Here is a 13,409-nt window from a genome sequence, read left to right as displayed (position 1 = left end):
GTCTTAGTCTTAATAGTATCAAAGAACTTTCTCTATCTTGTCCATTGCTGAATGACTAAGAATTCATTTGGATACTATGTGTGATGACATAATGTCAGGTACTCAAACTGTGTATGTTTATTAACTAGACAAACATGAGTCCAATCCTCATGCAATACGCTCCATGCTTGAAAAGAGAAAGCTAAATAATAAACTCATAAAAAAGCAGATAGAGTCCATAACCAGGGTGTCTACATGGAACTGACCTAGACACGTTGTATGTATGTTACAGTTAGGTAGTTTGGGTCTCTTGTGGCACTCCTTTTACTGGTTCACATTACCCAACCTTAATACATGGGGACGTACAACTTAATGTGACATATTTTGTTGATATCAGTGTGAGACCTGCCCTTTCATGAACACAAACACAAGAGGGGTGGATTGGGGGTGGGAACAGAGGGGAAGTGGGGGGAGGACAAGGAGGAGAGGAGAGAGGGGAAACTACTGCCAGGGTGTAAAATAAATAAATAAAGCCACTCTACATATAAATGGTAAAGGGCTGAGACAGAAATCAGGGAATGAACACCCTTTACAATAGCCATAAATAATATAAAATATCTTAGTGTAACTCTATCTAAGTAAGTGAATTGACCTGTATGATAAGAACTTCAAGTCTGTGAAAAATAAATTGGAGACGATATCAGAAGATGGAAAGATCCCCATGCTCATGGATCCATAAGATTAACATACTAAAAATGGCCATCTTACCAAAAGCAATCTACAGATTCAACACAATCTCAATTAAAATCCCCAAACAATTCTTTACAGATTTTAGAAGAAAAATATTCAACTTCATATGGGAAAATAACAACAATAAAACTCAGGGTAGCTAAAAGAATCCTGTACAATAAAAGAACTTCCAGAGGTGTCACCATTCCAGATTTCAATCTCTACTACAGACTTATAGTAACAAAACCCACATAGTATTGGCATAAAAACATACAGGTAGATATTTGGAACCGAATCAAAAACCCAGATGTAAATTTACACACCTATGGACATCAGATTTTTGAAAAAGAAACCAAAATTATATAATGAAAAAAAGAAAGCATCTTCAACAATTGGTTGTTGTAATGATGTAACTGAAGGTCTGCATGTAGAAGAATGCAAATCAATCCCTATCTATCACCCTGAACAAAACTCATGTTCAAGTGGACCAAAGAACTGAACATAAATCCAACTGAATTTAATAGAAGAGAAAGTGTGGAATATCCTTGACTTCATTGGCACAGGAGGCAACTTCCTGAAAAGAACACCAATTGTGCAGACACTAAGATCAACAATTAAAAAATAGTACCTATGGAACTAAAAGCTTTTGGAAGGCAAAGGACACTAGGTCACTGCTAATAGGACAAAACAGCAGCCTCCAGAGTTGGAAAAAAATCTTTACCATCCACACATCTGACAGAAGACTGATTTCTAATGTATATAAAGAATTCAAGAAGTTAGATATCAGAAAAATAATAATCCAATTTAAAATAGGGTACAGAGAATTCTCACCAGAAGAATCTGAGGTGGCTGAAATACACTTAAAGAAATGTTCAACATTCTTAGACATCAGGGAAACCCAAATCAAAATGACTCTGAGATTCCATCTTACACCTGTCAGAATGGCTAAGGTCAAAAATACAAGTGACAACCTATGATCGAGAATATGTGGAACATTGGAAGCATTCCTCCATTGCTGGTGGTAGTGCAAACTTGTAGGGTCTCCATGAAAATCAGTATGGCATTTTCTCAGAAAATTAGGACTCAATCTACCTCGAGACCCAGCAATACCGCTCTTGGGCATATACTCAAATGACGCTCAGTCATGCCACAAGAACACTTGCTCAGCTATGTTCATAGAAGCTTTATGTGTCCAGCCTTCTTATTCTTAGCTATCCCTACTTCTATCTGTACATTCCGCTTAGTTTTCCCCAAAGAACATTTGTTTGTTTACTTATGTTCTTTTTTATTTATAATAGACAGCTCTGAAAAAAAGCCCTAGAGAAAATAATTACTTAGTACTCTGTTCTGGAGGTTCTTAAGCAAACTAATCTATAACACCAATTATTCTGAGACGTCAAAATTATTTGAATAAGTTTTTTTCTGTTATTTCTTGATCTTAGTCTTTAAAATATCTTTTGGCCCTCAATTGGAGGGAGCAGGTGGGATTTTTAATGGTAGCTTAGAGTATTCCTCCCAAAAATAAATGTTTCCTTCATTGTCAATACAAAATCCTAGGAAGTTAAGAGATTGGATGTAAGTTCTTTCAATCAGTTCACAATTCTTTCCCACATGCATTTATTTTCATGTTTTGTTTGCATTAAAATATCAAACGCATCATCAGGTAATATCTGTACTTGAAGGTTTATCCATGTAGTTTTCTTTTGAGAGAAAGGAAGAGATGGGGGTAAGAAAGAAAGAAGAATAGAATGAGAGAGGGAGGGATAGGGAGAGAAAAAAGAAAGAAAGAAAAGAGAAGGAAGGAAAGTAGGAAGTAAGTAAGCAAACAAGCATATTTGGGTTGGTAAGAAGGTGGGCAGGTTCTGGGAGGAGTTGAAGGGGTTTAACCAAATATACTGTATACAGAATGTTTAATTAAATTTTAATTAAATTTTCAAAAACCTTATCCATCTGGAAAATGCAAATTTTAAAAAGAAAAATTCTGTTAAGTTATTTTTAGTGCTAACAGATCAGGCTCTCTCCATGAAGGAAGAGATTATTGTAGTGGTACAGTAATACTCTCTCTTAACTCTTGCTCACTGGTCAATTTTACAATAGTAAAATAGTCAAATATACTATTCTATGTTATATTTTTCCAGCTTCTAGATGACTGTTTAATTCATGTGTATTTTATATGAAATACAAATATGAGGTCTTTTCAATAACACTAATTAGGATGTGTTGGGTTTTGTTTATTTTTCTGTTTGCAAACCTAAACTATTAACGTTACTCACTGACAATCCTAATAACTACAATCATAATTTCATTAATATTTGTCCAGTTTCTTTCATTATAGAACCTTTAAAAATGGTGAAAGTTCAACTAGATGAAAACCTACTTATTGCCATATCTATGTGCTTTTTACCTTGACAAAAAAATAAAATAAAATAAAACCAACTCATTTCTCAAATCTAGAGTTTTCTTTATCTTAAGAGTATATTCCATGGACAACCATTATAAAACTTATTTGTCGGTCTCTGATGCATAAATTTCATTACTAATAGTCAGCATTTTGTATTTATAGGTATGAACATAAGCAAAAGTGAGATAACAACAGAAGCTTCATTGAAACCATCTCGGAGATCCCTGCCTTGCCTGGCCCATAGCTATGCTCACTCAAAAAGCTTGAGCCAATCTGCTTCACTCTTCCAGTCTACTGAGAGTGAATCTCAGGCTCCAACTTCTGTAACATTTCTTTCTACTGATAAACCTGAGCATGGTGAGTGATAGTTCAAATTATCTTCTGTTAAGTTTTTTTTTTTTAAGTAAGGCATTTTAATAATTGTTTCCTTTACGCTTTGCTACATTTGGCTAATAACTCTTTAGGGATGAGTCTGCCAAAAGTAGGAGATCAGTACACTATATGGGTCAACAGGCCTTTCCTGTTGGCTAGATATGTGTTTATTTCTGTCTTGCTTTACAGGTTGCCTCCCCATGGGAATCTGACCTTTAAATAGGGTGTGTAAAATGAAAGATAAAGCCAGCTCGTATAGCCCCTATTTTATATCCCTGTTGTTAGACCATCCCAGGCAATAATTTACAGATTGTATTAAGTAATCTGTCAGCAATAAAGAATTCTATTTCCTTTTAAAAACACCACCAGGAAATACTGAAAAAGATTCTACATAAAAAATAAGAAATCTGTACATAAGCACAAAGTCTCAGGACAGATTAAATCTTGCTAGTAAAAACAGATAATTGAACAGTAATAATGAAAAATATCAAGTATTTATTTAATAAATTATCAGTTCTTCAACACAAATAAAAGAGAAAGAAAATTTACATGTTGTCTTAAACATACAGGAATAATCACAAACACACCCCAAAATACGAGCAATTAGTACATACTTTTAAATTATAATGCTAAACAGAAATGATCTAAATTCTGAAATAAAAGTATAGATTGGCTGACTCATTAGAATAGAAACTGAGATATAGTACTTCCTGTCATTAAGTAACTGACACCATAGAAACTCATAATGTCGTATAAACTCATAATGGATGGATAAACAAAATACGACCTATATTCACAATGGAATATTATCCATCAAGAAAAAGAAAACTGCTTATCACTGCACATTAAAAAATAGAATTGGAGATGATCGTGTGAAGTGAAAAATTCCAGACTCTGGGGGAAATAAAACATGCTTTGAATCTAGGGTGTGGGGGACAGGTCAAGAAAGCAAGGTCAAGGCCAGACTATTAGAGAATAATCAAAGGATCAGTAAGAGGCAGAAAGGGAAAAGAGGGAGATGGGAGGGCCATGATAAATGGATTTCAGGAATGTAATTTCACAATGAATACATTTGTTATGGAATTAATATATTTAAAAATAAGAAACAAACTGTTTTAATTCATAGTGATGCCAATACAGTAGAGTTGATTCCTGAGCATGAAGTGGTATTGACAACATAACAGGGTTGAAATGTACAGGTTTTACCAAAAAGATGCCATATTGAAGAAATTTGGGGCAGAGAAACTCTTTTTCACACATTCATCTATGTAAGAACATTATATGCCTTTAGACAACTTGTGTTCATAAAATCGAATCATGCTCTGTCATCCATTAGGTGTTTATATTTTACCATTCTCCTCTTGATGATTTTCTTTTGCAAATGTATGCCATTAAGAGTCCCTTTAATTCCTTCTCCAGGGTCACTTAGAAATACTAATGTTTTCTTTTCAATGATACAGTCAATTTAGTCATTTACGATAGTGTTAATTGTTCAAGAGAATGAACATGTTAAAATGCAACAGGGGTTTAGTTGAAAGTTAGTTTTAACTATGATTTAAATAAAATTTGCATCTCAATATATCAACTTAAAACATTTCTATGTAATTGAATATCATTTTGAAGTTGGATATTATAGTAATTTTTATAGTTATGTATTTACTTCCCCAAATCACAAAGTGTTTTTGTTTTTCAGTTAGTTCTGAAGAGAGTAAAAAAGATTCTACCCTCAAATGTTCCTTTGCTGACTTCAGTGAGTTTTGCTTGGGTGAGTTAATTTTTAATATATTTTTCTCTCTCCAAAAATAAGGAATATTCTTCAAACCTAGAACAATTTTGTATAAATGTTTTACTTTTGCTCTTTAAAACTTGAGTAGTGAATATAAAAATATGAATTTTATAATTAATTGATTTATTATGCAATTTAAAACTCAAAAGGTATAAGACTGTAGTGAATAATATTATAACAAAAAGTAAGTGAATTTTAATTTTAACTTCTTATGAAAATTTTCTATTTTATACAAATGAGTACATTTATATTGATATGATGAAATGTACTAAATTTTGCCACTGAATATTTTTCATGCCAATAAAAGTTGAAAGATATGTCTTGTTTCTCCATTAGTGGATAAAATATATATATATTTTATTCACATATATATATGTGTATATATATTTTATCCACAAATATATAGATAATTTATATACACATATATATGTGAATAAAATATATATTTGTATATTTTTCCTATAAAGTTCAAAATGAATCTATTCATAACTAACAAACTGATCATGAGTTTTCTTTATGAAAATACTGATGGTGTCTCTTCATTGTCTATGTATTAAATGTGGACAGATTATAGACTCCTGGAAGCTTTTGAAAGTCTCTGATCTTATCAGTAACACATGATCAGATTTAATTTATCTAGGGGGTGGCATGAATATCCATATTTTCTGGATAAACAAAAAGTGGCCAAGATTAAAAATGTCTAATCCAATATTTTTATCTTGTCCTAATTTTTAAGGCATTGTCAAGACATTTCAATATATCCAGTCCCTTGAATGTTGTTGTGACAACATTCTGAGAACTACAAATTAATCATGTTTTTAATAAGACCTTTATAACCTGTGTGGCATAAAAACAGGACTAGCATATTTATTTCCTAATTAAAACACTGTCTGGTTAATTTCACATAAATCATCAAAAGAAACATTTAATCAGAGCAAAAGCAAATTCTCTGCTACTGTATCTCATTTTGTAGCATGATCTTCATTCGCTTATTTTCGGAAAACAAAACAACATGAAAATACTTGGTTTCCTTTGTTCAACACAGTAAGTGAAGTTTTCATTAAATTTTCAATAATTTAGTTCCACTCAATACTTTAACAATTATGCCAGGGTCAAACACTCTCATTACAATTCTACAGATCTTATTTTTGAAAATTGCTTTTCCAAATTTACCAATTTTTTTGATACATGGTAGATTGTAAGAAATAGTGTTGGTGGGACTCAATTCATCAGATGTTTATTTTATTGATATCTTTCTACTTGTCCAGCCTAGCAACTGAACACCTGATATTTTGAAAATTGTCAGTCTTTCAATATCCATTCATGTTTTTTTAAAACAGGATAAAACTTCCATAAAATTATAAGTGCACGTGCACCCATATGTGTGTGCACATATACATACACACACAGATTTGAGTATATAATCTAAGTCTGTAACTCCAGTATTCAGTGTGCTGTAACAGACTACAGCCCTCAAGCTAATTTGAGCTCATTGCAAGACTGACATTAAAAGGAAAGAAAAAAACTATAGTTAATCAACTCATTTCAATTTTGACAAACCATATTTAAATGGAAAACTGCCATTATAAGAAAATTTGCTAATATCTATGTGATTATAATAATGTGAAACACCCACATAATCCATGTGGATGTAGCTCCTAGTTAAAACATTCTTTTATCACTTTTCTTCGAAAAGGTTCTCTTTGCAGTAGATGGTGATTAACATGCAGGCTCACAACTGGCCAAGATGTGGAGAAAAAAAGATTTCAGAGTTCTCAGTCATTACTAAATATATATACTGCATCCCCTCTTCCAGCAGATCAAGGATCATGGTGGAAAAGGGGAAAGAAAATGATAAAAACATGAAGAGGTGGGTAACTACAAAGAAACAGTGTCTACAGGATACAGCAAGAAAGTTGCAGACATAACTCACAGTAGTTATGACAACACAGACAAAACCTGAAATGCCAAACCAGATCAAAACCCAAGTTGGAGATGGGAGTTTGGCATGGAATTCAGTGACTAGCCAGGGAGACATTGTCTTCCTGCTGTAGAGGAAAAGACAAGTCTTCTCCAACATTGTATCCCTTAGCAAGTCAACCACTCTCTAACAGAAGACCACACATGTAAGGATGTTTTAGCAACAAAAATTGGTCTTGGCAAGGAAAAATAAAACACAAAGTTAGGTGGATATGAAAGTAGTTATGTATCTGAGATGAATTAAGAGAGCAAATATGAAATGAACAGTATAACTCTACTACAGAGCTATAGTGCTATAGTACTAAAAACAGCCTGGTATTGGCATAAGAACAGACAGGAAGACCAATGGAACTGAATAGAGGACTTGAATATTAATCCACACACCTTTGAATGCCTGATTTTTGACAAAAAAGCAAAAAATATCAAATGGTAAAAAGCAAGCATATTTAACAAATGATGCTGGCATAACTTGATATCAACATGTAGAAGAATGAAAATAGACCCATATCAATCACCATGCACAAAACTCAAGTCCAAATGGATCAAAGACCTCAACATAAAGCCAGCCACACTGAACCTTATGGAAGAAAAAGTGGGAAATACACTTGAACATATTGGCACAGGACCAGTTCCTAAATATAATGTCAGCAGCATAGACTCTGAGAGAAACAATAAATGAGACCTCCTGAAACTGAAAAGCTTCTGTAAAGCAAAGGACGCAGTCAACAAGACAAAACAACTTACAGAATGGGAAATAACCAACTTCAGACAGAGATCTGATCTCAAAATATACAAAGAACTCAAGAAATTGGTCATCCAAAGAACAAATAATCCAATAAAAAATGGTGTGCAGACCTAAACAGAGAACTCTCAACAGAGGAATCTAAAGTGGCTGAAAGACACTTTAAAAAAAATGTTCAACATCTTTAGTCATCAGAGAAATGCAAATCAAAACAACTCTGAGATTCTATCTTACACCTGTAAGAATGGCCAAGTTCAAAAACACTGATGACAACTTATACAGGGGAGGTTGTGGGGAAAAGGGAACACTACTGCATTGCCGGTGGGAATGCAAGCTGGTACAGCCCCTTTGGCTATCATTGTGGATGATTTCTCAGAAAATTAGGAAACAACCTTCCTCAAGACCCAGTAAGACTACTTTTGGGTATATATACAAAGGATACTCAATTTTGCCACAAGTACATGTGTTCAACTATGTTCATAGTAGCATTGTTTGTCATAGCCATGTCAACGCATAGTGCATTGGGGTCCCTGGGTAAGGGTCTTGCACAAATCAGGACACAGGGGATGCAGAGTATGAACAACTGCATAACAAACTTTATTTTGTATGGCCTTTTATACAGACTAATAAGCATTACCTCAACTCTGAAACCCTCTTTACTCACATACATGATCATGAGAAACTCTTGCCTCTCCTCGCAAGAAACAATACCTCAATTAATAATAGTTAAAAGTGAAAAGAAGTCCATAGAAACAAGGCAATATGTATACAGAAGCAAAGCACTCCTTTGTAACTGGTAGAGCATGAAGAACTGAGCTCAAAGGCCACTTCCTTATCCAGGGTACAGATTCTGACAGAATGTTTGGGAAATGGGCAGAGAAAGTTTGCTTTCATCTATACTTGGTTTGCCAAGCAACCGTTTCCCAACTTCTTCTCATCTGTCCAAGGAGCAGCGTGCACTCTAAGCCAGTTCTGTGTCTCCACATAGCCAGAATCTGGAAACAACCTAAGTGCCCCTTGACTGAAGAATGGATAAGGAAAATGTGGTACATTTACACAATGGAGTACTACACAGCAGAAAAAGAAAATAATGACATTTTGAATTTTGCAGGAAAATGGATGGAACCAGAAAACATTATTTTGAGTGAGGTAACCTAGACTCAGAAAGACAATTATCACATGTACTCACTCATAAGTGGTTTTAAAACATAAAGCAAAGAAAACCAGCACACAAATCACAATCCTAGAGAACTTAGACAACAATAAGGACACTAAGAGAGACTTACATAGATCTAATCTACATGGGAAGTAGAAAAAGACAAGATCTCCTGGGAGCATGGGGATCTTGTTGGTAGGAGAGTAAGGAGGAAAGGAGAAGCAGGGAGGGGAGCAAAGAAAAACATAGAGCTCAATAAAAATAAATGAAAAAAATCAATGAAAAAGAGAAAAAGTATAAAAACAAACTGTCAAATAACTGAAAAGAAAGTCACTTGTATCTCTACAGTACGGTGTTTTTTATTAACTTTTAAAGGTTAAATGAATTGAAATAAGAAGCATTCAATGCAATTAAATATACATGAGCATGTTAGCAATGCATGTTCACCTTCAAATGCAAGCAGTCTTATTTTCTGCATTTACCTTCAGAGTGCAGAGCACCAGTGCTTCTGAAGTTGTTGAAGTGGAATTTCCAAGTACTGAGAACCAAACAAGTACATCTGGGTAATGACTATTTCTTTTACAGTGAATTATTTGGCACTATCCATGAGAATATTAAGTCTGCGGTATAACTGTGTATAAACAGTGTTGCCTTGAGGACTGATATCTTGTTCTTGCTCAATGGAAGAGGCCTGAAGGAAGACCATATTTTTTTCATTAGAGCTTAAACTACCTGCAGAACTTATGTTCTAGTTACTTCTCCAGCTACTATGATAACTATTGTGATAAAAAGCAACTTAAAGAAGGAGGGTCCATGAAGCATCTCCTAAAGCCAAAATGTCGTTGTAATCTGTACTAATAACACACACACATGCACACACACAAGTGTGCACATCTGTCCAAGAGCATAATTCAATCATATTATTCATTTATTCACAGATACACTCAAATAAATCATTCAACAAAATGATGATTTTGAAACAATTTGTTTTGGGATTCTCACTAAAATTGAAAAATGAAAAGGATGTGACTATTAAGATAGTTATGTTTGCTTATGCTGAGACACAGTAAAGCCAGTTAGCTTAGAAATAAAATAAACGTATCTCATTAAAACCAGTATATTTGGCTTCAGCAACTCAAAACATACATTTATATCATCAGGTTATAATATCCTTAATAAGGGCTCTCATTATAAAGTTAAGGCATTTATTTGTTTTCTACAAGCTCAGTAGTTCAGGCTGACTGAGTAGTCATTTTTATTTCTTAGTGTAATATGGCCAAACGAGTATATGGTAATTTTGCTTTCCTTAAATTGACATTAACTCTACCAAATTCTATTAGTGTTTTTATCTTCTCTGAATTGAATTAACTTCCCAGTAGCATTTAATATCAACTATGATATAAGAAAGAACTTCCTACTAATATTTCCAACCTAATTAAGGGTTACAGAGATAAGAGAATTATTCTTAAAACTCCATTTTTGGTGATGACATTGCAGTTATTGTAAATGTTTAAGGTTATTTGCCAAACTTGTTCAATTAACAGGTATTCTTGGTACAACTTTATCTGTTTGTTCGTTTGTTTTTTCCTTTTCTTTTAAATTTTTATTTATTTTACATACTGACCATAGTTTCCCCTTTCTCCTTTTCTATCATTACCTCCCGAACCTCCTTTCTACCCCCACCCCAGTCACTCCGCAGAAAGAATAAGGTCTCTCATGGAAAGTCAATGAAGCCTGGCATATCAAGTTGAGCTCCTCCCTACTGTATCAAGGCTGAGTGAGAAATCCCACCATCAGGAAAAGATTCCAAAAATCCAGCTCGTGCACCAGACACAGGTGTTCATCCCACTGCTAGAGGCCCTACAAAGAGACCAAGCTTAACAACTGTCACCCAAATGCAAATGTCCTAGATCAATCCCATACAGGTTTTCCAGCTGTAGATCTAAAGTCCCTGAGCATCCACAAGCTCAGGTCAGCTGTCTCTGTGGGTTTCCCTATCATGATCTTGATCCTTCCCTTTGCTCATATAATTGCTCCTTCAATCAGACTTCCACAACTTGGCTTAGTGCTTAGTTGTGGAGCCCTACATATACTTCCATCAGTTACTAGATGAAAGTTCTATGATAACAACTAGAGTAGTCACCAATCTGAATACAGGAGAAGTTTTCCACTATTGCTAGAAATCTTAGTTGGGGTCATCCTTCTGGATTCCGGGTTTCTCATTCATGCCATGATGGCCCTTCTACCAAGATGTCTCTTTCACCATTCTCCCTCCCTCCTCCAACTTGATCATCCTGATCCTTTGTTTCAACTGTTAAAACGCATTCAGAATATGATGACTGCTTTCCCCATTGACTCCATTACGTAAGCTGGTTTATGATTCCTGGCTAGACTGAAACAATAGTGTCTATTTAGGCTCTGTGATCAAACTCTTGCATCGTTACAATCTGCTTTCCACAGTGTTATAATGAAAGGAAAATTAAATGTCATTATTTCTCTATTCCAGTCTCTCCAGGGTTTCCCATTACACTTAAAATATAAACTTACTTTGGCCTTAAGAGACCCGTGAAACCTGAGACTATTCTACATAGGCCAGTTTCTAATATTTCTTTTCTGTAAAAGTGCTGCACCCATTTTTTTCATTTTTATTTATCATAATATTGTTCTCATCTCAGAACCTCACATTAAAATAAAAACAGATCCATACCAACTCCCCTTCTGTCCCAAAACTGATTTGATTTCCTTCATAATGAGTGCTATGACTTAAAGTTATATGATTTATTAGGGATTCCTACTTGAGATAAAACTGCAGAGATCTTGTTAATTATGCTGGTATTTGTAGCCCTCTAATCAAGAATAGTATATGGCACCATTGTTGTGCTCAGAAATATTTTAGGATAAGTTGCAGGAGTGAGGACTGGATATAAGTCAGAGTATATTGATATATCTACACACTTTCAGGATCTGTTTGATTATCCTCTTGCTACTTTACTGTCCAATAGGTCATTTTTCACAGGGAAAAATGAGCAACAACCTGTTATAAATAAATGCATTTCAAATTGTTGCCCTGAATATAATAATATATACATGGAGTAAATACTGGCACATAGGCCCAGTAGGGTTCATTATGTACCATCAACAGCCTTCTCTTGCAACAGAAGTACAGAAATAAGATATGGTTAGAGGCAAACAAGAAATACAGGAATTAAAAATACTTTACTACTTTCTGGGTACTCATTATCACTATATTAAATCCCTGTATAATCTATGAATTTATTTTTCAAGAAAATTTCCATATGAATAATAATTATAAAAATGGAATATGTTATCATTCAAAAAGTGCAGTTTCACAAGTCAATTTTACCTCTTACTGTTAACAGAGGTTTCTGTCCCACCTGGTCCTGCAGCTATTCACTCCAAAAGAAACATACAGAGACCTACATTAGTTATAAACTGACTAACCTATTAACAAGGCTTATTATTAACTAATTCTTACATCTTAAGTTAGTATATAATTCTTGTCTGTGTTAGTCACGTGGCTTGGTACCTTTTATCAGTGAGGCATTCTCATCTTGCTTCCCCTTGGTCCGAGTAATGACTTCAGACTGAGCCTTTTCTCTTCCCAGAATTCTTCTGTTCTGGTTTCACCACCTATACTTACTGCCTGGCTACTGGCCAATCCACATTTTATTAAACTAATACAAGTTAAAAGTCATTACAGAGTACAAGACCATTGTCCCATATCTTACTACCTGGGTTCACACAATGTCTGCTTTAGCTTTCTGAGCTGTAAAATGGAGATATTGTTTAATCTATGGATATCATGCAGAATAGAATGAAGATCATTTGTGATAGTCAAGAAAAAGAAGGTATGTTGGATAAGACATATAATTATAAAGAATGAAAAATAATGTTAGCCACTATAATTATATAATTATTCATTCTCAGATGTTATAGTAGTCCCAGATAAACTATAACTATACATAAATAGAAAAGTTTCAAATTAGGGAAACAGACTGGTAATGTTCTCACACATTCAAAATTCTCCAAGAAGGCCCTCATCATTTCCAGGAATCCTTCTTGTACCTTTAATTAAATATACTAAAACAATGAGATGAAATGACATTGTAAGAAATAATGTCAGTTGAAATAAGCTAGTTATGAAATTATAATAGCAGTAATGACTGTAAAATTTATTCTTCTATCATAAATACCTACTTAGACTGTAAAATGAAAGATATGTCATTTTAAGAAACTCCAAATA

At 34.0% G+C, this 13,409-nt stretch overlaps 1 protein-coding gene across 1 annotated transcript in view; it reads left to right on the top strand.

Annotated features, from left to right (window-relative positions):
- The window catches only part of Ano3 (anoctamin 3), a 228,023-nt gene that overhangs the window by 63,763 nt on the left and 150,851 nt on the right, over positions 1-13,409 (top strand). The window contains exons 2-3 of the mRNA XM_041679064.1: positions 3,272-3,466; positions 5,175-5,246. Of these exons, the coding sequence (XP_041534998.1) occupies positions 3,272-3,466; positions 5,175-5,246 (267 nt within the window). The remainder of the gene's footprint in view (positions 1-3,271; positions 3,467-5,174; positions 5,247-13,409) is intronic.

This window comes from Microtus oregoni, unplaced genomic scaffold (assembly GCF_018167655.1).
Source record: "Microtus oregoni isolate MIOR12 unplaced genomic scaffold, Mior012 000031F_ref0000149, whole genome shotgun sequence".
NCBI classification, from domain to species: domain Eukaryota; kingdom Metazoa; phylum Chordata; class Mammalia; order Rodentia; family Cricetidae; genus Microtus; species Microtus oregoni.
This window is presented reverse-complemented; position numbering and strand designations above follow the sequence as displayed.